The sequence below is a fragment of the Megascapheus bottae genome, chromosome 13 (genome assembly GCF_031878675.1).
Source record: "Megascapheus bottae isolate mThoBot1 chromosome 13, mThoBot2.hap1, whole genome shotgun sequence".
In the NCBI taxonomy this organism is placed as follows: domain Eukaryota; kingdom Metazoa; phylum Chordata; class Mammalia; order Rodentia; family Geomyidae; genus Megascapheus; species Megascapheus bottae.
Genome location: NC_143521.1, coordinates 4,826,390 through 4,853,753, shown reverse-complemented (window position 1 = coordinate 4,853,753; position 27,364 = coordinate 4,826,390). Strand labels below are relative to the sequence as shown.

The window sequence follows — 27,364 nt, the reverse complement described above, 5'->3', positions numbered from 1 at the left end:
GGCAGTAGAATCGATCAGTTTAAATCTGATGAGTTAATGAGTGGTTAATCTTTGGCTCTTTCCCATGATTCATGTCTTCTTTGCTTCTTCCTCCTCCTCTCCTTTACATAAATTGAAGTTTCAGAGAAGAAAAGAATGCATACAGAAATACTGATTCTCATAAAGGCTGGCTTAACCCTTGATTCAAGGTTTCAGTTAAAAGTCTTGTTTGAAATCACTGTGAATGGATAAGATTATATAAAGAAACCATGAAAAGAATAAATGGGAAAGTAAACCTCAACAGTACAACAAGCTAACAGAGAAGGTGAAAGATGAAAAATGAAGGAAGAGCTGAAAGTGGTTATTTACAGGGTCACAGACCAGGCACAAACCTATGAGTTCTGTAGGATGCTATGAAAGTCAAACCTAGAAGCAAAAAGGAGAGGAGGCAAGGTAGAGATGTAAAGCTTTGTTCCAGTTTCCTCGAGCAGAGTGTGGCCTGGGTATCCATGTGTGCATTGTTAAGAATGGGGAGAAGCAGTCTCCCCGGAGAAGCAAGAGAAGCAGAGAAATGAAAGAACAACAAGGAGCTTAGTAAGAAGGTATTCATGGAAAGACTTAGGAATAGTCTGATTCTGTAGGGCCCTGTCTTGAATTAATGGTTCTGTCCTCAAGCTGTTACCAGAGGGGCCTTCAGGATTTCTGAGTGTATTCATGTGGCCATAAATGGCCATTAATATTATCACTGATGAAACGTTGTGAGAGAATTCTATGGGAAAAAGGATGGATTTGAGCCATTGGTCAAAGGAGGGCATGTACCCACGAGAAAGAAAGGCATGTTAGCTGTACCTCTAAAATGGACCCCCACGAAACCTTGGCTGGTCAAAGTACTCAGTAAAAGGTATTTTATCCAGAAACTCTTGTAGGAAATGACAGGACAGTTGAGAATTACCTTCAAACAACCAGGTAGCCACTAGCCCTGGTTTCTAAGTACAACTTTTTTTCTAGGAGAATATGAATATAAAAAAGTTCTGCTAAAAATCACGACAGCTAACTGAAAGTGAATGTCCAAACCTTGCCATCTACCATCCTGTACCTAGATTTTAGGGAGCTTTATATTCATATTGTAAATGTTGATGGATCTTAATGGCCCAGAAGAAATGAATCCAGAAACTGACAAAATGGATTCTGTGCACTTCACATGCCTGTGTGCATGGCATCTGCTTTAGCTTGCTAATGAATCTTACTTGTGCACATGAAATCCCAAGGAAATTTACAGTGTCTGGCTCTGAACCAGCAAAGTATAATGAGGTAATGGGAAGGAAGTCTTTGAAACAAAAGATAGATAAAAATACAGAGTAAGGGGCCCAGAGTTTGGCCTAGTGATAGAATATTTGCTTAGCATGTATGAAGACTTGGGTTTGAGTCCTCAGTACCACATACATAGAAAAGCCGGAAGTAGTGTTGTGGCTCAAGTGGTAGAGCACTAGCCTTGAGGAAAACCCAAGTACAGTGCTCAGCCCCTGAGTTCAAGCAAAAAATAAACAAACAAACAAATAAACAAATACAGAAATAAAGCAGAAAACATAAGAAAATAAAGTTTAAACTTATAATTAGTATCAATAGAAAAACAAGGGAAATATTTATAAGAAAAACAAGGCAAAATGATTTCATTGAAAAGACAGGGAGAAACTAAAATAGACCACTGAAAATTAGTTTGTTTCCCCAAAAAACAGGTTAAATAGGTTAAATAAGAGTTTGAAGCTGAAATTGAGACTGTCTCCCAGACTGGAGCAAAATGTCAATGTAATGTAAAATATAACATGTGTATTATATATATTCACATTGTATAAACAATCATATGATATATACATATATCAATAAGCTTAGACATTTAATCTTATGGTTATATCTTAATAAAAATCTTTCTAGGAAGAGAGAAAGGTAAAATTAGGAAAAAGAACTTTTCCAATAGTACTGATGGCTATATATCTACCCAGTGAATACACACAGGGTGAAAGAAGGAAGACTTAATAGGAAAATGTCAGGGCTAAAGAGAATATTTGAAAACTTTCAGGTAGGAGTTGAAGAAGTATGTAGGGGGAGGAAGCAGATCATGCACAAGAAGATTTTTGAAAGGACATAGTTTTCTGAGCCAAAATACTCTTTAAGTGTCATGATAAAATATATTCATTTCAGGGGCCAGGAGTTTGGCCTAATGGTAGAGTGCGTACCTAGCATGCATGAAGCCCCACATACACAGAAAAAGCCGGAAATGGCACTGTGCCTCAAGTTGTACAGTGTTAGCCTTGAGGAAGCCCAAGGACAGTGCCCAGGCCCTGAGTTCAAGCCCCAGGATTGGCAAAAAAAAGAGAGCAAGTATGTAGATATTTGGTCATGAATCAAGTTATATGCTCACTTGCTCAACTGAAATTGAGTGCTTTAAGTGAGTATCAGACTTAATGTGAAACTATTTTTAATTTAAAAATTGACTGCAATGATTGGTCAGTTAGTTTCCTGTCATCACTACTATGAAGTGTTTCAGCCAGTGAAGTGGTTTTGGAGATGGACCAACTGAGAGACCAATTTGATGCTGGCCTGGTGAAGGATATAGACTCATAGATCCATGAAACCTTTTCTGCAGCTTTTTTTGATCTCTTATACTCTTTGTAGTGCATTGAACCATAATTTGCCAAGTTCTGGGGTAATGTCAGTTTACTTGGATAACATAAGTGTATCTTATGTCTAGGGGTTTACTGATGGAGACCTATTAAAAATTCAGTTTGGAGGTGCAAATGTGTCTGGATTTCAGATTGTGGATTATGATGACTCCTTGGTATCAAAGTTTATTGAAAGATGGTCAACACTGGAGGAGAAAGAGTATCCTGGAGCCCACACCAGTACAATTAAGGTATGGTTTTGCATCTGTTTTTCCCTCTGTGTTAGGGGAGAGATGGAACTTAGAAAATGTGTGAATTTGGAGTGGGTAATTCAAAACAGGGTAGGCACACAGACTGCTAAACATATGGTTTATATTTACTGCTGCATTTCACAGTACCATGTCAGTTCCTGCCTCCTTCAGTTTCCTTTTGTTTCCTCAGTTAACCATTTCTCTTCTTTATATGGGTGTGTTCTGAAGCTGGCTTTGCTAGTAGATAAAAACACAGGTTCCTGCCTCCACTCACAATTTACTGACACAAAGGCAAAAGTATATGTGTCAAGGAAGGGAATAGCAAACTGAAGGATGCAACATAAAAGACTTAAATTGCATGCTTTGAGAATGCCTAGTCTGAGAAGGGATTATTTTAAGATCTGAGGAATGAAAAGAAGTCTGGCTGCTGTATAGAGCACATTAGTTACAAATAAATTAAGCGGAGTCAGTATCTCCTAATCCTCACTTCTAAAGAGCTCAGTCAAGAAGCATATAAGCACACATAATAGGCGTGTGTGTGGGGGGGGGTGTATGTGTGTAATAATAAGTATTGGACAGTGGACTGGATTCTTGGATACTTCTGGAAGGAGATAAAAAATCTCAACTAATTTTAGTAACAGGGAAAAAATGAGGGTTTTTCATATATTTTTTATTGTAATTAATAGAAGGGTTGCCAGATAGATGGTGCATTAATTCCCATACATTGATACCCTTTCACATGTCTTGGTCCCCATTTCCCTCCCCCCCCACCTCCACCCCTCCTCTTGTTTTCCCCATTCCCTATTCAATTTCAAATAACCAAATACAAATATATCTGATATATCAGGTAACAAAGTGAGATACTGTAACAATATGAGATAACCAAGGGACAGCAAAAGAGATGAGAGATAACATAGTACCTTAAGAACAACAATCATTCATTATATGGCTTATGTTTCTATATCCTAGAGATCCTTTCATTTAGTGTCCTACTATATGGCCTTTTGTATCAAGGTTTTGCTCTATTGCAAATCTCTGCTAGGAGAGCCCAAGGTTTCTACTGATTATGACAAATGAGGAAAACCATTGAGCCTAAGTTCCTTTGAGTCTGGCTTACTTCACTTAATATGATCTTTTCTAAGTCTTTCCATTTCCTAACAAATGGGGCAATGTCATTCTTTCTGACAGCAGCATAGAATTCCATTGTGTACAAATACTACATCTTGTTGATCCACTCATCAACTGAGGGACATCTAGGTTGGTTTCTTATCTTTGCTATGGTAAATAGTACTGGGATGAACATTGTGCTGGTGGATTTAGTATGTCTTGTTTCTGGATGATTGGGTAAATGCCAAGTAGTGGAATTGCTGGGTCATAGGGGAGCTCTATGTTTAGTCTTTTGAGGAACTGCCATACTGCTTTCCATAGTGGTTGAACGAGTTTGCACTCCCACCAACAGTGTAGTAGTGATCCCTCCTGGCCACATCCCCTCCAGCATCTGTTGTTATTATTCATTTTCATGATCCTGGCCATTCTAACTGGAGTGAGGGGGAATCTTAAATTTGTTTTGATTTGCATTTCTTTTATGACCAGAGATGTTGAGCATTTCTTCATGTGTCTATAGGACATTTTTGTTTTTTCTTCAGGGTTTTTTATGCAATCAAAAATAATTTTTGAGTGTGTATGTAATGAAGTACTGTGGTGCAAGAGGGACCCTGATTCTGCTGTGTTTTCTGTGGGTATGAACACCCTGATATTTTTATGTTTATTTATTGTATTTCATTGTGTATACTCTATGTTTGGGCTGTTGAAAGGAAGTCTGTTTTTCTTCTGTCTCTAATCTTTTTTTTTTAATTTTATTGTTGGGGTGATGTACAGAGGGGTTACAGTTATATTCATCAGGTAGTGGGTATACTCCTTTTTGAACATTGTTACCCCTTAGCACAAGAGTTAAGATTAAGACCTGGTGAAGGGTGAATTGAGGAGTAAATGGATTAAGTAATACTGGGGTTACTGGTGTTTGAATTCAGGATCTTATACTTTCATAGATGATGCTCTACAACCTGATCTATGTTTCTAGTGTGGCTTTTTACTGATTAACTGAAGGTGGACTTCTCTGAATTTTTCTGCTTGGACTAGTTTCAAGCTATAATCCTCCAAGGTTTCAGACTCTTAAGTAGAATTACTGCCACCAGCAGAGTGCTGATGTTTATAGTCTTTAGAATCTATGTACAATTTCATCAATAGCTATGAAAGATTTTGAAAGGTGCAGTGGTTTAGTTTATTTGTATGAACAAATGTGAACCAGTTGGAATCATATCCCGTAGAGAGGGCACTGAAATATAAGTGTATGTGTATAGGAAAATGGTCAGAGATAAAAAAAATCAGGAGTTTGAAGTTCTCTACTTTTGTACATATGGATCCTTTTATTTTTAAGCCAGTTACAAAGAAGAATCCATATCATAAAATATCATCCTGTGTTAATGTTTTTTTCTAAAATGTAGATGGCTTCCTTTTTAGTGATCTTGCCTACAATGATTATTCATGCTGTTCATTAAGTGGTCTTGCAGAATAGTTTCAGGTAACTCAGACTTCTGAGCGCTCAAATGGACACTATGCTCTGTGCTGGAATGTTTTTCCACCAGGGCTGAGGGTTGAGAGCTCAGGCATATTATGTCTAATAATGCTCCCATTCTGTGAGCATCAGGCTTCTGTCTCTTGTGTAATAACACCATTGGAGTTCTCTGAAGAGCCCATGTGTTATTCATCCCTAATAAAACCAATAGGCTCCTTTGACATCTTACAGGAAGTAGTCCCTATTCCTCATTCCTCCCCCACTGCTCTGTGCTCAGAGAAGCAGGAAAACCCATAAGAAAAGTTTTTTTCCTTCCTAGAATCCATATCAAGCTTCAGGTTTTATGTGTCCTCACATCAAAATGCATGGCACTCTAGGGGAGTGAAAGATGAGGACAATGCATTCTCGTTCAATTTTGCCAACGCTTACTGCTCTATTCCATTTGGTTGAAAGCACAACCTTTCTTTGCACCCTTCCTTCTGTAGCATTTGTTTTCCATAATGCTTGTTTTTTTGGTTGCTTTGGCCAACTTTCTGACAGCTTGTGATGGCCTTTTATTAAGGGTGCTACAATGTGTGTGTGTAGGCTTATTATGAGTGCCACAAAGAAGATCGAAATAGTTGTTTGACCCTGGGGCCAGTGTCCTCATCTGTACAAAGCTGTTGTGATTGTCAATTTCCAAGCTGCTGAGAAAATTAAATAACATTTATAAAATGTGAGCATAGTATCAAACCAAGTGGACAATAAAGGCTCATTTATTCTCCTACCTCTTTCCCAAGGAGGGAATTTCAGCTAATTGCGACTCAAACATTTTGTGATTCCTCTACTTTTACCACAGGAGCATATTTTATAAGGCCTTCGAAAAGTTGATAAAAAAAAGTTACTGAAAATCTGTGGGCAGGAAATTCATGTTTAATTACAAGTTTTTCTACACAGACTTAATATTGCTTATATACCAGAGGTTGAGAACTGAATACAAAAAGGAATAAAGAGTGGAGGGAGCAAAAGAAAAGGAAAAGGAAGGGCAGGGGAAGGATGGGGAGAGCAATGAAGGGGAGGAAAGGAAGGAAGGAAGGAAAGGGAAAAGAAGGGAGGAAAAATATGGAAAATATATTAATTTCACCATTGAGGATCAGAAACAGAAGAGACAAGAATTCCATAAACCAACAAATGATGCATGCGGAAAAAGCTCATTCATTAGAGATGGTCAAAACACAGAGAGGATGTGAAATCAAAGCACATTTTCTATACGAGTTTACTACCAATTTCACAAGTGCTTTAAAAATGTGGGAAAGAGCATCATGTGCAGAGGTGCAAGACCATGCTACAGACAGAAAATTTCAGGAGACTTTCCTTTCCTGCTATTACAAGAACATGAATACTTGACATTTAAAAAAAGGGCATGTGTTGTGTGAGTTGTAAGAGATAGGGCTATTCATTTGACCATAGAGGTAATAAGTAGTGGTCACAACCGAAAATATAACCACCTGAGACAGAGTGTACAAACTGTAGCTGCCTAAAGTGGCAGATTGTGTCAACTGTGCTATACTATACACTAATAAATCACTGTTTGACTTCAGGCCAGTGTCCCCTATCAGTGAGATGGAATTGTGGCTGCTATTTCTCAGATTGTTGTGAAGATAATAGAAAATGTTAACATAATATTAGAAACATAGATACCTGTAAAGGCTCATTTCTTTTTCATAATTTCCTGAAATAATGGAATGTTAGGCACCTGCTAAATATGGGTACTTACTATGAGAATGTATGTATGCATATTTTTTCCTATCTCATACCTTCCTATGATAAAGTTTATTAAGTGCTGAAAGAAATAGCAACTAATAGCGAAAATGGGACACATATGACAAACACACGCAGTAAATATATATATTTACACATAAATTTATTATTGTGCTCTATTTACTTTTTTCTTTCCCACATTAATTTGAGATGACACAATGCTTGTAATATGAGGTAAAGTGAGGGGAATTATGACCTCTTACATGGGACCTCGGTATGAAGTTTTCTCTTTTTTCTAAGTTGAGAACTTTTGCCTTTTTACTTAAGAAAAACTCTTCACAGATTATCTATGGTACATCCAATTTGCCAGCATTACAACCCTTGTGACCTGCAGGAGTTATTAAGTGAAATACAGGTTACTTTAACACAGAACTTCAGTACCAACAGTGAATCTAATATAGCTACCAAATCACAGGAAGGCGGTGTGGACAGTATAGACACGGAATTAAAGTAGGATTTCCTCTTGGGTCAGACTGAGGACAAATCCTACAACTCAGTACAGCATACAATTTAAAGCATATAAGTTACTTACTCTGGAATTCCGATGCTATATTTTCAAATGATGGTGGTATGGTGATTTTTCTTTTTGTCTTTTTTGGGGGGTCAGTCATGGAACTTGAACTCTGGGTCTTGGCGCTGTCCCTGAGCTCTTGAGCTCATAGCTACTTCCCTACCGCTGGAGCCATAGCACCACTTTTGGTTTTCTAGTGATTAATTGGAAATAAGAATCTCCCGGTCTTTTTTTCCATTTTATTTTTTATTATCGAGATAATGTACAGAGGGATTACAGTTATATTCGCCACCTAGCAGGTGCATTACTTCTAACACATTGAAACCACTTCTTATGTTTTTGTCACAGTCTTTTGTCCCCAGGCTGGCTTTGAACTGTGATCCTCAGATCTCACCTTCCTGAGTAGCTAGGATTACAGGTGTGAGACTGGCAAATTATTTTACTTGGTATTTCAAGAAGTAACTGCTGTAACCACTTGAATTGACTGTTCAAAGTACTTCAGTTTACATGGGAGAGTTTACCTTAAATTATTAAAAAAGATGATGATTATGGTGATTTGTCATTGGCTAAAAGCAATTTGCAAGCATTTTCATTTTGAGGTGGACTCGTATTTTAATGTATTTGACAACTTGCAATGTATGACTGCTGGTCCTTTCTGGTGATGTAATGAACTTTGTTCTTCATTGGGATCTTGGATATCTTACTGGTGTTGAATTTGAACAATAATCATTATTGAAGACTGTGTGGCACTTTAAGTATTGGTTTTCCTACAAGAATCTCATTTTGTTCGAGAAACAGCGTAGATACTCAAACTTTCTTAATTGCTGTCCTCAGACAGTTCTTAGGCTTGTCTGAAAATAGCATAATCTTTTTCAGTCCAGTAATTAGCATCATTCATTAAATAGTACTCTAGTGGCATAATCCAATTAATTCTGCTCCCTGAGTATTTAAACTGACCATAACCACATTGGCAAATACTAAAGTATTTTACCTACCACAGCCTAGAAGCTTGAAGCGTTTATAATATCATGTTTTTAGTATAAAAAGTGTAACTGTTATGGGAGTACACTGACAAATTTAAAAGAGGTGATACTGATCAAATTACTTTATGAGAGCTATATACATTTCATAATAATAATAAAACACATTATTATTTGTTATTATATTACATGACATCTGAGTTTACATCACATTCCTGAATATCTTTATCTGTGAAAAGAATAAGTACGGCTCTCAAAGATTTCTCCCAAATCTTTCATATCACAATTTTGTTGGAGCCATCTTATGCCCTCAGTAAACTTTTCATTTATATTTCTAATTTCTGCAGAGTCAGTGACACCTCATGTGCTTTCTTCGCTCTTCAAAAGTTCTAGTGATTTGCAGGTAGACATCTTTGATCCCCACATGCCAAAGTTGAAACATAAATTTTCCTGAATAACATGTATTTTTCTTTTTTGTTTCCTTTTTTGTTTTCCCCCATTGCTTATAAGCAAGGGAAGAATCAGACAGAAGAATTTATGATGAAACCACAAAGCAAAAGAGTCCCCTGAAGGAAGGAACTACTGTTTTTTGTTTTTGTTTTTGTTTTTTTGTTAGTCATGGGTCTTGAACTTGGCCTGACACTGTCCCTGAGCTCTTCAGCTCAAGGCTACCACCCTACCCTTAAGCCAAGCCTCATTTCCTATTTTCTAGAGGGTAGTTGGAGATAAGAGTCACAGCTCCTTTTGTGCCTGGGCTGGCTTTGAACCTTGATCTTCAAGATCTCAGCCTTCTGAGTAGCTAGGATTACAGGCGTGAGCCACCGTGCTTGGCCAGAAACTACTTTCTCAATGGAAACTAGAGGATGATTTGATTTGAATTTGCTATTTTGTCTTAGAAAATCTGATTCATCTTATCTAAAAATCTGAATCCCAAATTTATTTTCCTGTCTGCGGATATGAAGTGCTTGGTCATTGGTAAGATTTCAAATCAAGGTCAAAAATTAATTTGGTAATTTAGGTGAAAATGTATTGCTTTGAATATAGTCATTTTGCATGGATAATTGATCACAGCAAAGTAGATTGTTTTGTTTGTTGCAGAGAATAAGAGGAATGTTAATTTTGGTTTCTTGCCCAAGGAACTCTCATTTCAACCTTCGGATATGGCTTGCTTACTAGGGTTGTGGAGTCTTTATGAAGATTTTATGCCTCTACACAGTGAAGTTTCAAAGGGCACATGTTCAAACTGCTTTACAGTAAATTAAAGATGACCTTATCACAAGCTGTCTTTTTCCAGAGGGTAGACGGCTGTGGAATTTGAAATTAAGACAAGTGAATAATTTTAGGTGTATAATGTATTCCCTCCTATTCTGTCTTCACTGCTTCTCGAACATTGGAGGAATCTTTAAAAAATACTAAACTTTTCATATACATTTACTTATTTTTCTGAATGATTATTTTGTAAAACAAAGAAACAATTATATTGTATAAAACCTTCTAGAGAAATAGCCTTCTGTGTACAATAATTTTATTTAACTAGCAATTTATTCTATCATAGAAATGAGCAGGTGGATTTTTCTAGTCCATAAAACCTTTAACAACTCACTACACAAAGAATCACTTTCTGGAAATTCAGTTGGTATTAAGGAAATTTTGAAACTGGTAATTAGTCTGGGCAATGCTGACTTATCAGTTAACCTGGAATTGTTACTCCAAAATTCCTTGGTGCCTATAATACAGAACCATCAATTGGATCACAGAACTTTTTTTTTTTTTTTTTTTAGCACAGAATGGCTTTCAAACCATTGCAAAAATAAACTTAGTTTTATACCAGGATAGAGGGTAGCAAAAAGGAAAAAGCAAGTAAGCCTACTAGTCAACAAATATATTATTTTACAGCTTCTCATTTGCAAGTTTTGTCACCAAGCTTTTCACTTCCTATTTGTCCACTTACTTGATATAGTATTCACGAATAAAACGTGACAATTGTTCTGATGGGCCGAGTTGTTTTCTGGGATTCTAGATTATGTTCTGACGTGACAATCTCATGCAAAATAATGCCCCAGGAACCAATGATCTTGATTTAAGTCTCACTTTCAGATAATTTTTTGGCCATGTATTAAAAAAGACTTTATAGTTTGGAATCATTCAAATATTATTAGAATAAAGATGTGAAATACCAAAAGTCTTCCTCACATTTATTATATAAAGAAGTAGTGCATGTGAATTTTCTGTTTTCTTTTTTCTCACCTTGTTTTCCAACACTCAGATGATGGAGAAGAGCTATCCAGCTTATCATTTCACTAAAAGCACTTTAACATTACCATCAGTAAATTTTCCCCAAGCTAACAGAATAAGAAATCGTTCAGTTTGGTCTCTGAATTTTATTTTATTTTATTTATTTATTCATTTATTTTTTTTTGTGCTAGTCCTGAACCTTGAACTCAGGGCCCAGGTACTGGTTTCAAGGCTAGTGCTCTATCACTTGGCTCTAGGTTCTTTGGTAGTTAATTGGAAATAAGTGTTTTCTTTCCTTGGATGGCTTCAAAATGGCTCCCTGTGATCTCAGACCTGGATAGCTAGGTGACTTTGTTGCTTGCGTGAGTTTTATTTTTAATGAAGTGCTTTTCAAATTGTGCTCTACAAAATTGCGTATTTCAAAGAAATAACGAAAATGGCCATTTGTAGGCAATTTTGTAACAGCAATAGCTAACGATTAGTACTTTTGTATGTGTGTGTATGTGTATGTTTGTGTCTGTGTGTGTGCGTGTGTGCTTGTAGTATGGGGCTTGCACTCAGTGTCTAGAAACTGTTTCTTAGCTTTTCACTCAAGGCTGTAGCTCTACACTTAAGTCTCAACTTCACTCTCAGATTTTTGATGGTTGATTGGAGACAAAGAATCTCACAAACTTCCTTCCTGCTGGGGCTACATTCAAATTTTGATTCTTAGATCTCAGCCTCTTGAGTTTCTAGAGTTACATGGAGGAGTTACTACCTTCCTATTAGTTAATACTATTTTTAAAAATACATATCTTTTCCTATTTCATCATACTTTTGTAACATATCTAGGAAAATATACTGTAATTGGGGTTATATATAAAATCTTAAACTGAATTCTATTTATCCTCTTTTATATTATGTTTGAGATGAACAGAGAGTTTTTCATATACACAATTGTTATATCAGAAATACTGTATTCTAGGGGCTGGGAGTTTGGCCTAGTGGTAAAGTGCTTGCCTTGCATGCACAAAGACCTGGGTTTGATTCCTCTGTACCACATACATAGAAAAAAGCTGGAAGTGGTGCTGAGGCTCAAGTGGTAGAGCTCTAGCCTTGAGAAAGTCCAAGGACAGTGCTCAGGCCCTGAGCTGAAGCCCAGGACTGGCAAAAAAAAAAATACTGTATTCTAGTTTTGATAATTATAACAGTGTGTGGTTTGTTTCATAACTACACAAGTAGTTAAAATGTACATTTCATATAATCCTTGAGAAATACATCTTAACAAATACAGATTTAAAATGAAATAAAGGACATTTGGAAAATAGGCCAGAGAAATGTTTTTCCCAATATCTTCTGAAAGTGTGATGCTAATGTGATTATGAAGGACTAAAGAACCTAGCTACTTTTCCCAAAATATAAGTTTCTGTCTCAGCTGAGAGAGTTTGCAGATAATAAACATCAGGTCAGAAATGCAACATTTGTTTTCAAAGAAGATGGTAGTTATATGGCCATCATGTTCCCCTCAAATTAATTTACATCTACTTTACTGAATGGTGAAATAAAATGGAAATATTTAACTATGCAATCAAAACTGTGAGCATACTTGTTTAGGAAAATAAATGAGCCACACATGCAGAACATAAACCGAAAGGGACTCTGAATACAGAAGTGGTTGATTTTCTGTCAGCCTGGATTGTGTTTCAGTGACTGTGACTTTTAATTTAAGATAATAGGTTTAAGAGTTGATTAGATTGGAACATTTACAAAAGGTTGAAAGGACTCTTCTTCCCACTGTGTGCTTCTTCTGAGGCTTAATGAGAATGGGCTATAGGGATCTAAATGCTTTCAGTTCATTTAACCTAAACCATTTAGTATACAACTGTTATGGATTCCTTCCAGTGATGTCAGTGGCCTGACCCAATGAAGATATTGGCTTTTAGCTAGTATCATACATTTTAATACAAATTGCAATATTTGTTCAGTATGGATTCTATTACCAATTCAGAAACTTAGACATTAATGTTAGAGTTAAGGCAATGAACTGATTGCTCTTCAGAGAAAGTGAATTAATCACTTGTTTTTATTCTCTTCAATGATAAGAGGAATAGACAGAAGTGACGCAAATATGTAGTGATGTTACATTTTGCTTCACTATATCTAATGTTTGCATTTATATTTACCTTAAGAAATATTTGCCACTTGGCCTTTGTGGTATTTGCCTCAAAAGTCTTTTCTTATGTAGATATAATTTGAAATCAATGATATATTACATTTTAAATGAAATATGGATATTGTAAGACATTTGGAAAAAATTGATTTACCCGCTTTATGTATACCTGTTATATATATTTACCTGTTATCATTCTAATAACTATTATTACTATAACTTGTGATGGTACTGTTTTGAAATTGATCTCACAGTCTTGTGGGGCTTTTTTTCATTTGTCACTCTACTATTTGAGCCATGCCTTATATCCTTCTTTATTAAAGAGAATATAAGGGCCAGGTGCAGTGCTTAAGCTTATAAACCTAGCTGGTTGGGAGAAGATTAGGGGATTTTGGTTTGAGGCCAGACTGGGCCAAAAATCTGATATTCCATCACAAACAATGTCTGGGCATGGGGTGCACACTAGTCATTTCTGTGGATTTGTATCTGGATTTTCTCTACCCTTTGGTAACTTCAGACTGAAAATGATAAAAAAAAATCCTTAACATTCAATAAAACTTTAAGGTCAAATTGTATTGATCATTTAAAATTACCCTGTCTTGCTATCATTATAGCAGGTGACGTACTTGCCCATACACAAACCACTTCAGCCACTGACTCACTGCACAGGTAACATTTGCTTCAGTTCCAAAGAACTCAGACTAGCATATTGTTTGGACAGATGACTGTTAGAGCAAAAAATGAGGACATAAAATCATGAAGTTTAGTGCCTTTTACATGTTATCACAGAATCCTTAGAGGAACATCCATAACTGCTTCCAAGACCTATGCATCTGTATGGTTAGAAAAAATGTGTATTCTTTCCCTATTGACAAATTAATCTTTCATTAGATGATGAAGAAATATATATTGCTAAAATGAGATTTTTTTCATCACCATTCCCAGCCATAAAGCAATGATTTAATGAGAAATCAGTTTGAATAGAATTAAGTACATCCCATAATCCAGAATTCCTATCGCCTCTCTTGGCTTCTGAGTTCCCTAATGCAGAAGCTCCTTGGATTTAAACATGACAATCTACCTTGTACAAGAAGCAGAGGGCAGTCTGGCTTATGTGTGTGCAGTGAACTTCTGACTTCTCTCCCTTTTTATGAAGTGAATGTGTGTGTGTGTGTGTTCCTTTTCAGTATACTTCTGCCCTGACCTATGATGCCGTTCAAGTGATGACAGAAGCATTCCGAAACCTACGGAAGCAAAGAATTGAAATCTCCCGTAGGGGCAATGCTGGAGATTGCCTGGCCAACCCAGCAGTGCCCTGGGGACAGGGTGTGGAGATAGAGAGGGCTCTCAAACAGGTCAGTATCACAAGATAGCAATAAAGGTCATGTCACATGATTATTAATGCTTTTTTTTTCTTGCCCTGCCAAATTAGTTATTCTTGTTTTATTCCTTATGTTCAACCTATAGGTCTCATTATTTCTTCCAAAAGGTAGGTTGGAGAGTAGAAATACACCTTAGCAAAGTAATCATCTTCACTTGAGTCCAGTGAAAGTAATCTGTAGAATTTGTTTTCTATTGAGGGTATATTTGTAACTCTTCTTTAATTTCATCATTAGGTTCAGGTTGAAGGTTTGTCAGGAAACATAAAGTTTGACCAGAATGGGAAACGAATAAACTATACCATTAACATCATGGAACTCAAAACTAATGGGCCACGGAAGGTAAGTCCTAAGAGGTTTAAATGCAATTGTCTTGAGAAGTATTAGCTCACCTTTAAGATTCCAAAGAGTCCAGCAGAGAATGTTCACCTAGTTTTTGTCATAGAGTAGGAAGTCTTGGTATCAAATAACTGAAACACAATATATCCCAGGATAAATTATGATGCATCATTACTAACAAGCCTGCTTTCAAGTTAGGGTATTTTCTTTCTGTGTTTTTTTATTTCATTCATAACTCATTACAATTTCTCAGATAATAACTTTTATTCTTTCATAAGAGATTAGGCACTTCTAAAAGCAGACTTTTAAACATTTTTTCAGGAAATATTTTCATTTGATATGAAATCTCAAAAAAATTAACTGTAAGTAGAACTTTAAACTTTTAAAACTGTAACAGAAGAAGATTTTAAAGAGAAGGGAAAGAAATATTGCTAAAGGTTTTGTAAATTTCTAAGGAGGAAAAAAAACCAAAAAACCCAGCTCTACATATGTACATGTAACTAGCCAACTCAACAATTTTATTTTAACTGTCAATATTAAAAAGTCACAATTTAGACTGAGTTTAGCCAGGCTCTGGTGGCTCATGCCTGGAATCAGGAAACTGAGATGTGATGATCATGGTCGAAGCCAGCCCGCGTAGAAAAGTTCAATTAACTAACAAATTAACCAGCCAAGAATAGAAATGTGGCATAAGTGCTAAGAGCACCAAACATCTGTAAAAAGAAGCGTGAAGCCCCAAGTTCAAGCCCTAGTACTAGCACAAAAATAGTTAATTATTTAGAATTTCTTTTATTTTTCATATATTTTTATTGTAATTAATAGAAGGGTTACACTATATTCACCAGATAGAAGATGAATTACTTCACATACATTGATACCCTTTCTCATGTCTTGGTCCCCATTTCCCTCTCCCCTCCCCCACCCCTCATCTTGTTTTCCTCCCTTCCCTATCCAATTTCAAATAAACAAATACACATATATACAATATATCAGATAACCAGGTGAAATACTGTAACAATAGGAGATAACCAAGGGACAGCAAAAGAGATGAGAGATAACATAGTACATCAAGGACAACAATAACTCATTATATGGCTTTTGTTTCTATATCCTGGAGGTCCTTTCATTTAGCATCATTCTATATGGCCTTATGTATCTAGGTTTTGTTCTATTGTAATTCTCTGCTAGGAGACTATAGAATTTCTATCTCTACCTGCTTACTTTTAAACAAATTACTCACAGACATATTGAAAGGAACCATGAAAAAAGAAGCTACCGTAATGTGGTTATAATTTGGGGCTCAGATATGGGTTCAAACAGTTAAATGTTTTAATAGAGAGACTATTTACTTACCTACTGACCTGCTATAACCTTTTACAGATTGGATATTGGAGTGAAGTGGACAAAATGGTTGTTACCCTTACCGAACTCCCTTCTGGAAATGATACCTCTGGGCTTGAGAATAAAACTGTTGTTGTCACGACAATTTTGGTAATTAACTACATTTTCCTATGCTGGACATTTGTTTCTTATAGAAATTATCTCCCAAGGGAAGCTGATATTTATATTTTAGGATAAAAACGAATACAGAGCTTCTTTTGCATAGTTATAATCATCCATTCTATATTTAATCAACTAAACTGACTACAGAATCTCAAGCATTCAAAATGTTCCCATCTCTCCTGCCAGATTTAACACTAGCTTGACAGACACTTCATACTTTGCTATATATGCAGACGAACTGAGGGGATTCTTTATTGTCTTGTTAGTATTCCTGTAGGGTGTTCTTACTTTTCATTCCTACTTCCCTCTGCACCAACACAGTCTTTCCACCTTTAATATGGGGTAATGATATCTTCAACTTTCTAGTAAATGAATGAACTCATTAATGAGTAAGTTGATCCCTTTGTTTGCCCCTAGTTTGCATACAGGGATTTGCATAGTCCCAATATACAAATCAATGAATATTGAATGAGTAAGGCAAAATTGAGCTAAAACTAGAATATCTGGGCTTTGGATTGATGGAAAGGAACAATTAGAGAAAAGAAATAGAGAAAATGGAGTTATTACAGGACATGAATTTATAACAAAGTAATTGTGTTCTGTTTTACTTCAGCAGTGAGAAAATAAATTTGTGGAATCATTACCCTAATAATATGAGATGCAAATATAGATGGGCTAATAACAGATTTGGATAAACATCAATAGGCACTTGGAAATATTAATAAGTTCCACAATTGAGAATTCTCAGTTTCATCATGTCACTGAAATGACATATCACGGAGATATTAAATATCTTTGGTACCACTTCCCAAGGACTTAGAGCGGTTATTAGACTGCGGGGTGTCACCATTCTTGTGTACATAGGAGAGCTGACCTCTGTAGCATCTCATTTTCCAAATGAGACCTGAAACTTTCAGTGATATAATCAGCCAGTCATCATGATATCTTTCTGCTCTGTATCCCTGGCTATGGCACTATTGATTTCTACCAGAAAACTTACCCACAGGATAGAAATAATTCAAGGCTTTTGGATGAATTATTGAAGTGGGTACGACTTTAATCTAAAACAAGGTTCTGATAGATAGATCCAACATTGAATAAAAGAAGATCTTGGAGTTATAAATGGTTCAAGTATATTTTTACTCTATTATGGTAAAGCACAAGCTATCTCAAGCGTAATGACATTTGAGGACCTAGGTTTCAAAAGCATTCAGATGATTATTTTTCCTTGTAATGTTTACTATGCTTGCTCCAGTGTATCTTGCTAACAAGTTGTTCTTAAACCATGAGGTACAACTCAATGACATTGCAGAGTTAACCGTTTCAATCAGCAAATGTATTGTCTTTCCACATAGGAATCCCCATATGTCATGATGAAGAAGAATCATGAAATGCTTGAGGGCAATGAGCGCTATGAGGGCTACTGTGTTGACCTGGCTGCAGAAATCGCCAAACATTGTGGGTTCAAGTACAAGTTGACCATTGTTGGGGATGGCAAGTATGGGGCCAGGGATGCAGACACGAAAATTTGGAATGGGATGGTTGGAGAACTTGTGTATGGGGTAAGTATAGCTCTCCTCCTAGTTAAAGTCTTTCCATTCGCACTGTTGATAGAATGCTCACCCCTCCCTTCACAGTTCCCACGAGTGAAGTCGCTGCCATGCCACATTCCTCTAGAAATGCTCCCATTGATTCATCAATATTTGAAAGCAGAAGTCAGAAGTAAACCGCACATTACCTTGTATATTAGTATGTGTCATCAGTGGTAAAACTATGTAGGTGTTATCTACAGGCTGCAAGGCCTAGACGTGATGTAGCTGGGCTGCTATCCTTGTCAAGCTAGACAGATGAACTCTTCCTTTACACAGAGGAAGGCTGGAAAACACATTGCTTTTTCATTTACTGGGCTCTCACAAGAGCAACAATTATTGTCACTTCTCTAAATTCCCTCCTTACCTGTCCATCCTATACTGTAACTGCTATTCCTTTCTGACCACGATTCTAGGTTCTATTACTTTCCTTTGTTTTTCCTTACAGAAAGCTGACATTGCAATTGCTCCACTCACCATTACTCTTGTGAGAGAAGAAGTGATTGACTTTTCCAAGCCCTTCATGAGCCTTGGCATATCTATCATGATCAAGAAACCTCAGAAGTCCAAACCAGGAGTGTTTTCATTTCTTGATCCTTTAGCCTATGAGATCTGGATGTGCATTGTTTTTGCCTACATTGGGGTCAGTGTAGTTTTATTCCTGGTCAGCAGATTTAGCCCCTACGAGTGGCACACTGAGGAGTTTGAAGATGGAAGAGAAACACAAAGTAGTGAATCAACTAATGAATTTGGGATTTTTAATAGTCTCTGGTTTTCCTTGGGTGCCTTTATGCAGCAAGGATGCGATATTTCGCCAAGGTTGGTTACTCATCTGCTTCAACTTTGTGCATTTTAGGTCTCCAGAGGATATTCATGGTGTATATGAATTCACTATAAAGATGTCACCAGCTGCCGACTGCTTGTCCAGCCACTTTACGAGGCTTAAAGGACAGACTTTGACCATCGGTGTAAGCCTGTGAAATATTTGAGCAATATTCTTGGAATGCTGATCATTTATTTCCTTGGTGAAATTATATACACCATGGAGAGGCTACAAAATGCATAAGGTTCCTCTCATTTCATGCCTTCTTGGAGGGGTACCGTGTTTTTGCTGCATATTCTCATTTTACAGCTACCTGTGTGTTTAACACAGACCTGTATGTGGGAAAATGGGCAATATGATTTAGTAACTATCGAAACAATTTATTAGGTAAAATTTCATTAACTCACGTTTTTATTTAACTCATCTCTTTTATTTTTCCAATTTCATTTCATGAAAATGATATGGTACAGACATAAAATTTCTGTTCAAGGTGAGGTAGCTGGATTCAAAGGATATGATGTATTTTCTAGAAAACCAGGGAGAAGACTGACTGTTCATTATAGAAGCCTATGCCATAATAAATGCAAGTCTACACACCACAAGATAAACATATATGACTGTTCCCATTAAGAGAGATATAGATCTCATCCTACAAGTACAAATTATGACAGATTCATTACAAAGCATTTATTACTGTTGTTATAAGGATGAAAACTATATATGGCTTTTTGGATCAATAACTCACACCTATTTTCTGATGTGATAATGTTCATAAGTAAAGCCAAATTAGATTTCAGTCTATTGACTGACTCAGTTTAATTTGGACTAGATTATCATTTTTTGATTCTATAGGCTATTTTAAGTGGTGAAAAATGCTCCTTGTCTGATCCTAATTTATTACACTTTCAGATTTTGAGTAGTTTTGGAAATTACAAGTGAATGATTTTTAAAAAGTATATAAGAATCTCAAAAACTTTGTAACTTTTTCAAACAAGTTATATATCACTAAGTGACATCTAGACAGAGGTGACCAAGAGCTTGCTTCTTCAATTATATTTTTTTAATTTTTTGTAAAATTAGAAGTCTAAAGCCAAAATCTTAGTCCTGCAATGTTCCCTGGAGATTCTCTATAGGACCGCACTAAATTAGAAATATGTCAGTGGTATTTCCCTTGGGTGTATGAGTGTATTTACACACATACACACATATAAAAACACACACACACCTTGTATATACTACATTTCTGACAAAATACAGATTACAATTATATTTTGGTATTTAGTTATCTAAGTTCCACATATACAGAGACATTTCTAGTAAGGAGATGAGAAATCTATAAAAATTCAAAGGTCAGAAAATAGTTTCATCTTCAACATACTAAAGAAAATGGTTAACAACTGGTAAGAAAGACTTCTATGTATTGTGCTACCAAATTCTCAGATATAAGATTATAATGCTTGGGTGACATAAATTATTTTGTCTTTTCAGAATTTGGGGGAGCTTATGGTAAACTGGAATACATTGATCACTGTTCCTACAATCCTGGTCTCTCATGTACCATGGCATTGTACATAGTATTTTAAAAACCCAGTTCTTGTCAAAGAGTGGGAAAACTTTCTAGCAAGTGACTGAAACACAATATATCTTAGGGTAAATTATGACATGTAGAAGGCTACTCATTTTTACCAAGGCTACTTTCAACTTAGGGCATTTTCTGTTTGTGCTTTTGATTTCATTCATAAGTCATGACCCATTGCCATTTCCCAGGTAATAACTTTTATTCTTTATACACAGGTATTTTAAGTAGCACATATTTATGGTATTTTCACCTCAGAAATATATGAGCAAACTTCAGTTTACTGAAACACTTTCCCCTTGTGTTCTATATGTTTTAACCATTCATTTAAACATAAAACATAGTATTGGTAAATTTAATGATACCGTAAGTGAACCTAGGTGTCATATTTTAGATTGTGGTGATTGCTCCATATTGTAAGAGTAGAGCAGGATATTAGCCTTTCAAGAGCTCTGAAATGCTCATGACTTTGGAAATTAAAAAATTTATCATATTTTTCCAAGTAAAGTATGATGTGGAACTATATCATTAATATTAATAGAATACATTTAAATTGTAACAGAATGATTTATTGGGCTCTGACTAGGCAATTTGTGTCAAATTAAATTTGGAATCTTTTTTACTATAAGATACAGTTTTCTGAAAATAGAATCACAAACAAAATAGAAGATAATTATGTTATAAAGATGAATTTTTTGTTCTATTGGCTTCTTTACCCTTTAAATCTAAACAATTTGAATATAAAAATTTAGATTATTAGGGGCCGGGAGTTTGGCCTAGTGGTTAAAGTGCTTGCCTAGCATGCACGAAGACCCGGGTTCGATTCCTCGGTACCATATATATAGAAAAAAGCCAGAAGTGGTGCTGAGGCTCAAGTGGTAGAGCTCTAGCCTTGAGAAAGTCCAAAGACAGTGCTCAGGCCCTGAGCTCAAGCCCAGGACTGGCAAAAAAAAAATTTAGATTATTTTGAAAAATAATTATTTGAAAGTGAAGACTAAAGGGATTTAAACACACTGAAAAGAAATGAGAGCATTTACTGTTTCTTTAGTAAACATGTATACAGATCAGACATTTGTATTTAATTCTAGAAACCATTTTATGTACATCATCATAAGACAAAATAGAATTTTCTCCTCTGTATATAATTTCTTCAACATCCTTTCAAAGAGCATTAAGTGATATTTTTCAAACTGAAAACATTATTATAAATCCAGTAAATATTTGACCTCCCTTTAGATTTGAAATTAATTGATGCATTAAATCTCATTAAATATTTTAAGCACATAGAGGATGACTGATGATACTTGTTTACTTTTACAACTGGAGTAATAAACATAGCTTAGTTAGCATGTGGTGCATAGTCAGCAACAATTAGCACTTGACCTATTTTTATGTTAAGAATGTGGCAATCAGGAGATGTATTTTCCCACCGTACAAGACACATTTCCTTTACTTCATTCCCCCATGCTATAGGGGTACACAGTGAAAATTTTGAAGGTGGCTAGGTCTACATAGAAGTTTTTCAAGGGCACAATGTATGTCAAATCTTTTGCAAAAAGAGTGGGAAATGACGGGCCGGGAGTTTGGCCTAGTGGTTAAAGTGCTTGCCTAGCATGCATGAAGACCCAGGTTCAATTCCTCGGTATCACATACATAGAAAAAAGGCCGGAAGTGGTGCTGAGGCTAAAGTGGTAGAGCTCTAGCCTTGAGAAAGTCCAAGAACAGTGCTCAGACCCTGAGCTCAAGCCCAGGACTGGCAAAAAAAAAAAAAAAAAAAAAAAAAGAGTGGGAAATGTTTAACTCTTTCTATCCTATAACGTTTATTCGTTTTTTTACATTTCTCAGGGGTGTTTTGAAACTCCTAATGATATTCTCAGTTTTTCATTGGTACTCCCCTTATTTTAAACAATAGAAGTTTGAATTGTAAAACAAATTTCCGTGTTAATTGGCTATATGCTCCCTATTGTTATTGAGTGGTGTATCCTATCATTATCACTGAAGAATTTTGACCTACTGTCCATTATAATGAAGAGTGCATTAGTGTATGTTTGTGTGTGTGTGTGTGTGTGTGTGTGTGTGTGTGTGTGTGTTTGTATGTAGGCATGTGTGCTGATACTGGGGCTTCAATTAAGGATCTCAAGCTTTGTCTTGCTTTTTTGATCAAGGCTAGAACTTTACCATTTCAGCCACACCTCCACTTCCATTTTGTGCTGGTGAATTGGAGATTAAAAAAAAATTCCATGGACTTTTTGCTTTGGCTGGCTTTTAACCATTGTCCTCAGATCTCAGCCTCCTGAGTACCTAGAAGTATAGGCTCCTGGAAAATGGTGTTTTTCTTAATGCTTATATCAGTAGATTTCGTTTGAGGGATAAATTGATAAACTTCTTTTGATGACAATTTTTAAAAAGAATATGTCTTCCAGTCTAATTTTAGAGAGCATTGTTATTGAAAATGGCCGTGTTTGAGGTAATAACATTCAAATTCTCTATTAAGATTAGAATTTTATAAAATATTTAAAAAATAATACAGTAGATACCTTTCCTGTAGTTATACATCTAAATTTCTGTACTTCAAATTTCAGGTAAATTATTGGGCATCTTCAGATGCCCAGTAATTCAAGCTTTTAAAATGTTTGTGTATAATAAGATATAGTCACAGAAATATTATTATCTTATTGTATTACATATGAGAAATTTATATTTTGACAAACCTGTAAACATTCACTATCTTGTTTTCTTTGGGTGATAATTATTCTTAGTAAGGAAACACAAGAAACGTGGTCATAGTGGCTCATACCAACAAGATGTTTCCTTTATACATTGAAAGTTAGGTTTTGTGTCAACCCTTTTGTTTTTAGTACCATTCCTCACGCATTTTGCTCCTCTTCATTGTCAAATACTTATATCTTACACAGAAACGCAATGAAACTTTGTGGTATTTGGGGAGAATGTATTAGAACTTCCTTGGTTGAATTACTCAAATTAACATATGTGCTTCATTCTCTTTGTTTTAATATTTTTCTTTGGGGGGGTAAATACTGTTATAAACTTAACCGGTTTCCTTTTCAACATCTGGTTCATATGTACCTATGCCATGATAGATAAAGTATAGCAAATATTGGGTGAGTTATTTACACATTTCTTTAAATTATTTCATTGTGGGTTTTCATACCCTAAAGAATGTAGGCATCTAATTATGATGAGTCCCAAAAGACACATCTCAATGGGTCATAAGAAATATGTCATCAAAACTAGGTAACATCTCTTCTGTGCCTGAGATGTTTACTAATTTCTAGCTTCATATAAAACCTATGAAGTGAAATATATGAAAAGTATGAAGTGAAATGTTCCCGTGTCTGTTGATATTTGTGAATTTTTACTAACTTGATTTTATATTTGTTCATGCATTTCACTTTATAAATCCATTTCATACTTGTTATTAGATCCCTCTCTGGGCGCATTGTTGGAGGTGTGTGGTGGTTCTTTACCCTGATCATAATCTCCTCCTACACGGCTAACTTAGCTGCCTTCCTGACTGTAGAGAGGATGGTATCGCCCATCGAAAGTGCTGAGGACCTTTCTAAGCAAACAGAGATTGCTTATGGGACATTAGACTCTGGCTCCACTAAAGAGTTTTTCAGGGTAAGAGATTTTGCTTTGTAATTTCAGATGTTTGTTCCTACAATTTAACCTTTTGAAATGCTCTTCTTCCTCCCATGATCTGTGAACAGATAAATATGTGAAAGTAATCTCATCGCTGTCTCTACCTCTTTTTTTTTTCCCTTATCCATGTCCATGGCTTTATTTCTACTCTTTTATACCTAAGGGAAAAAAAAAACGCTATAATGCCATTGAAACTTAGTCTCCTTAAAATTTATTGTCCGTTGGTTTTAAAATTAAAGCAAAATATAGATGCTTATATTAATGTTCTGTTATCTATTTTGCATAATTATGATTGTGCTTACTCTGTGTAATTTATGATTGAAAGACCCACTTTTACATGCTATGTTGACTCCATGTTAAGACACGTTATGGTCTCATGTGGAAATTCTGAATTTGCTACGGGATTCTTTCAAGGAAAGGTTAATATAGGCTTTCAACTTCCTGTGAAAATAGGTAATAAATGTCAGATATTATACTTAAATGAAATTCTAAATTTTTAATTTGTAATCTTACATAGGACAAGTCTATTTGTCTGATACTAGCAAAATTTTCATTTGTTTTGAAATTATTTCTATAACATTTCATGAAAATATTTAAATACAGCTGATCAATTCAAGCCAGTATATATAGCATAATATGATAACTGCTAGCCTGCATATCTCTTTGAATGTTTTTGAACCTGAGTGAGATCTTGGCCAGAGGTCAAAGCTATAGGATCCTAACATGAACACTGTTTCAAGTTACATTATTTCTGGGTTTCTTTTACAAATAATTTGGGGCTGAAGGTATGGTTAAGGAAAGGTACTGGATGAAAATACACAGCTAATGAGAGTAACCAGGACATTTCCAGTGGGTAGGATCTTGATTATATCATTGAGAAGTATAGTCTAGCAGAAGTTTTTGTGACATTAATGCAGATAAACTATGAATGTTGTAATACAAACCTATTATGAACAAAATGCATTGTAGCACTTCACACATATGAATCCTCTGGATATGACACAGTCCTCTTGCTTCATCATAATACTCAATTTAGTCAAATAAATAACAATATCAAATGCATCTTAATTAGAAATAAGATTTGAAGAATTTTTGCTATTCTTATCCAAACTGACTTTTATTTTTCTGCCTGGTCTTGGTGCTTAAACTCAGGGACTGGCCACAGTCCTGAGCTTCTTTTTGCTTAAGGCTAGTTCTCTACCACTTGAGCCACAGCACCGCTCCAGGCTTGCTTTGAGTAATTTATTAGAGATAAGGGTCTCTTGGACTTTTTTCCCTACTCTGGCTTTGAACTATATTCCTCTTCTCTCAGCCTCCTGAATGGCTAGGATTACAGGCATGAGCCACCAGTGCTTGGCCCAAAGTGACTTTTTTAACCTATTTAGAAGGTGCATAACTTCACAAACATTGATACCCTTTCTCATGACATGGTCCCAATTTCTCTCCCCCTCCCCCATCCCCCTGTTTATCTTGATTTCCCCCTTTCCCCATCCAATTTCAAATAACCAATTAAGCACATATAAAATATATCAGATAACAAGGTGAAAAATTATAACAATATGAGATAACCAAGGGATAGCAAAAGAGATGAGTGATAACAATCACCTACAAAGGCAAACCAATCAGAATAACCCCAGATTTCTCAGCAGAGACATGCAAGCAAGAAGAGATTGGAAGGATATTATTTAATAAAAAAAGAAAAAATAAGATATTCTAATTAACATAATTATTCCTGCTTATAGAAATACTTCCATTGAGTGCACATCTACTGAGAGTTGCAGGTGATGCTTATGGTAAAAGTGCACTAGCGCCTTTCTCTATACATTCTCTTCCGTATAGCTTTCCAATACTTCTCAACTCAGTAAATCAGAAAGCTATTCCTGGGTCAGCAAAATGCCAGATTTCATGGTCAATGTGCCCAAATTATCCAAGACTAAATGCCCAGCTGACTTTGGGAAAACTTTGCCTTTCCAGTTGTTGTTGGTTTTGTACTTGTACTGGGGCTTGAACTGAAGGCCAAGGAGCTGTCACTTCTGGCTACATTTCTGGCTTTTATTTTTCTGCTTAATTGGAGATGTGTCTCATGTACATTTTTTTTGCCAGTCTGGGGCTTGAGATCTGGGCCGGAGCACTGTTCTTGGACTTTCTCAAGGCTAGAGCTCTACCACTTGTGCCCCAGCACTTTTTTCTATGTATGTAATACTGAGGAATCAAACTCAGGCCTTCATGTATTCTAGGCGAGCATTCTACCACTAGGCCAAACTCTGGGCCCCTCACTTACATTTTTGCTAGGCTGGCTTTGAACCTCAGTCTTCAGATCTCAGCCACCTTAGTAGCTAGGATTTCAGGCATGAGTTACCAGCACCTGTATATTCTTCTTTCTCGATGCATTAATGTCATGGAGACCATGGCTCAACAGTTAGTCATGGAGTTTCCCTCCAGTTCTAGAGTTTAAGACTCCAGTTTGTGATTTGGCAAACTGATTGCATCTGTAGATATAGTTTCATATGTCAAAGCATATCTTTTGTCTTGCTTTGCTTCTTTCAGTCTCACAATATTTTTGTCTGACAATCATGTTTCATGGTGAGGAGTGCAAACATTTATGTACTAGAAGCTGGGTTTCCAATGTGCTGAGGTTGAGAGATTCAGGGGGAGGGCCTCACAGTAAGTGGTTAAGGTCATGAGTGTTGCTGCATTTGCATTTAGTTCTCAGGGCCTTAGGTTAGCTCTTGAATAGGAAATGATTGTGTAGCAAGACCTCTTTCCATTCACTTCATCTCCTACATGTGTCTGTTTTTCCTTCTCCTTCTCCATTACATTTTACCAAAACCCTTACCAAAGAACAGACATATTGCTGCCTAATGTTGGGTTTTCATTTCCAGTATTTTGACCTTAAAGGTTGTTTTACTTTTAATAAAGTTGCAAGGCTTCAATATTTGTTTTACTGACAGACTTAGGCTAACACATATGGGCAGTGATTTTTATTTAACTTTTATGTATTACTAAAGTTCAGATGTTCTTAGAGATTTGACAGAGTCATCTAATAAATAAGCTATTTTATTCTTCATTAAGGTTCTTTCCACAAACTTTTTCTAATACACTGAGCTCTCTGTATTTACTTCTCTGGTAGTGGCACACTCTGTTCTTGCTCTATCCATGCTCCTTTGTGCGAAGGCTGAATGTTAGCAATCTTTGAAAAGCAGGCAGGCCCTCACAGTTCCTCAAAGGGTCTCTCAATAGCTCTTCCTAAAGGAACCTGGTGAAATGACATCAGTGAGGAGGTGCCTTAATATTGCCTGGTGGTTAGCTAGATTTTTTTTCATATATTTTTTATTGTAATTAATAGAAGGGT

General features: G+C 36.0%; 1 protein-coding gene across 6 annotated transcripts in view; it reads left to right on the top strand.

The window, feature by feature from the left end:
• The window catches only part of Gria2 (glutamate ionotropic receptor AMPA type subunit 2), a 142,337-nt gene that overhangs the window by 92,769 nt on the left and 22,204 nt on the right, over window positions 1-27,364 (top strand). For all 6 annotated transcript variants that reach the window (XM_090343201.1, XM_090343200.1, XM_090343202.1 and 3 more), the window contains exons 6-12: window positions 2,729-2,890; window positions 14,328-14,495; window positions 14,757-14,861; window positions 16,239-16,349; window positions 17,717-17,923; window positions 18,399-18,769; window positions 23,793-23,991. In XM_090343201.1, coding sequence (XP_090199327.1) covers window positions 2,729-2,890; window positions 14,328-14,495; window positions 14,757-14,861; window positions 16,239-16,349; window positions 17,717-17,923; window positions 18,399-18,769; window positions 23,793-23,991 — 1,323 coding nt within the window. The remainder of the gene's footprint in view (window positions 1-2,728; window positions 2,891-14,327; window positions 14,496-14,756; window positions 14,862-16,238; window positions 16,350-17,716; window positions 17,924-18,398; window positions 18,770-23,792; window positions 23,992-27,364) is intronic.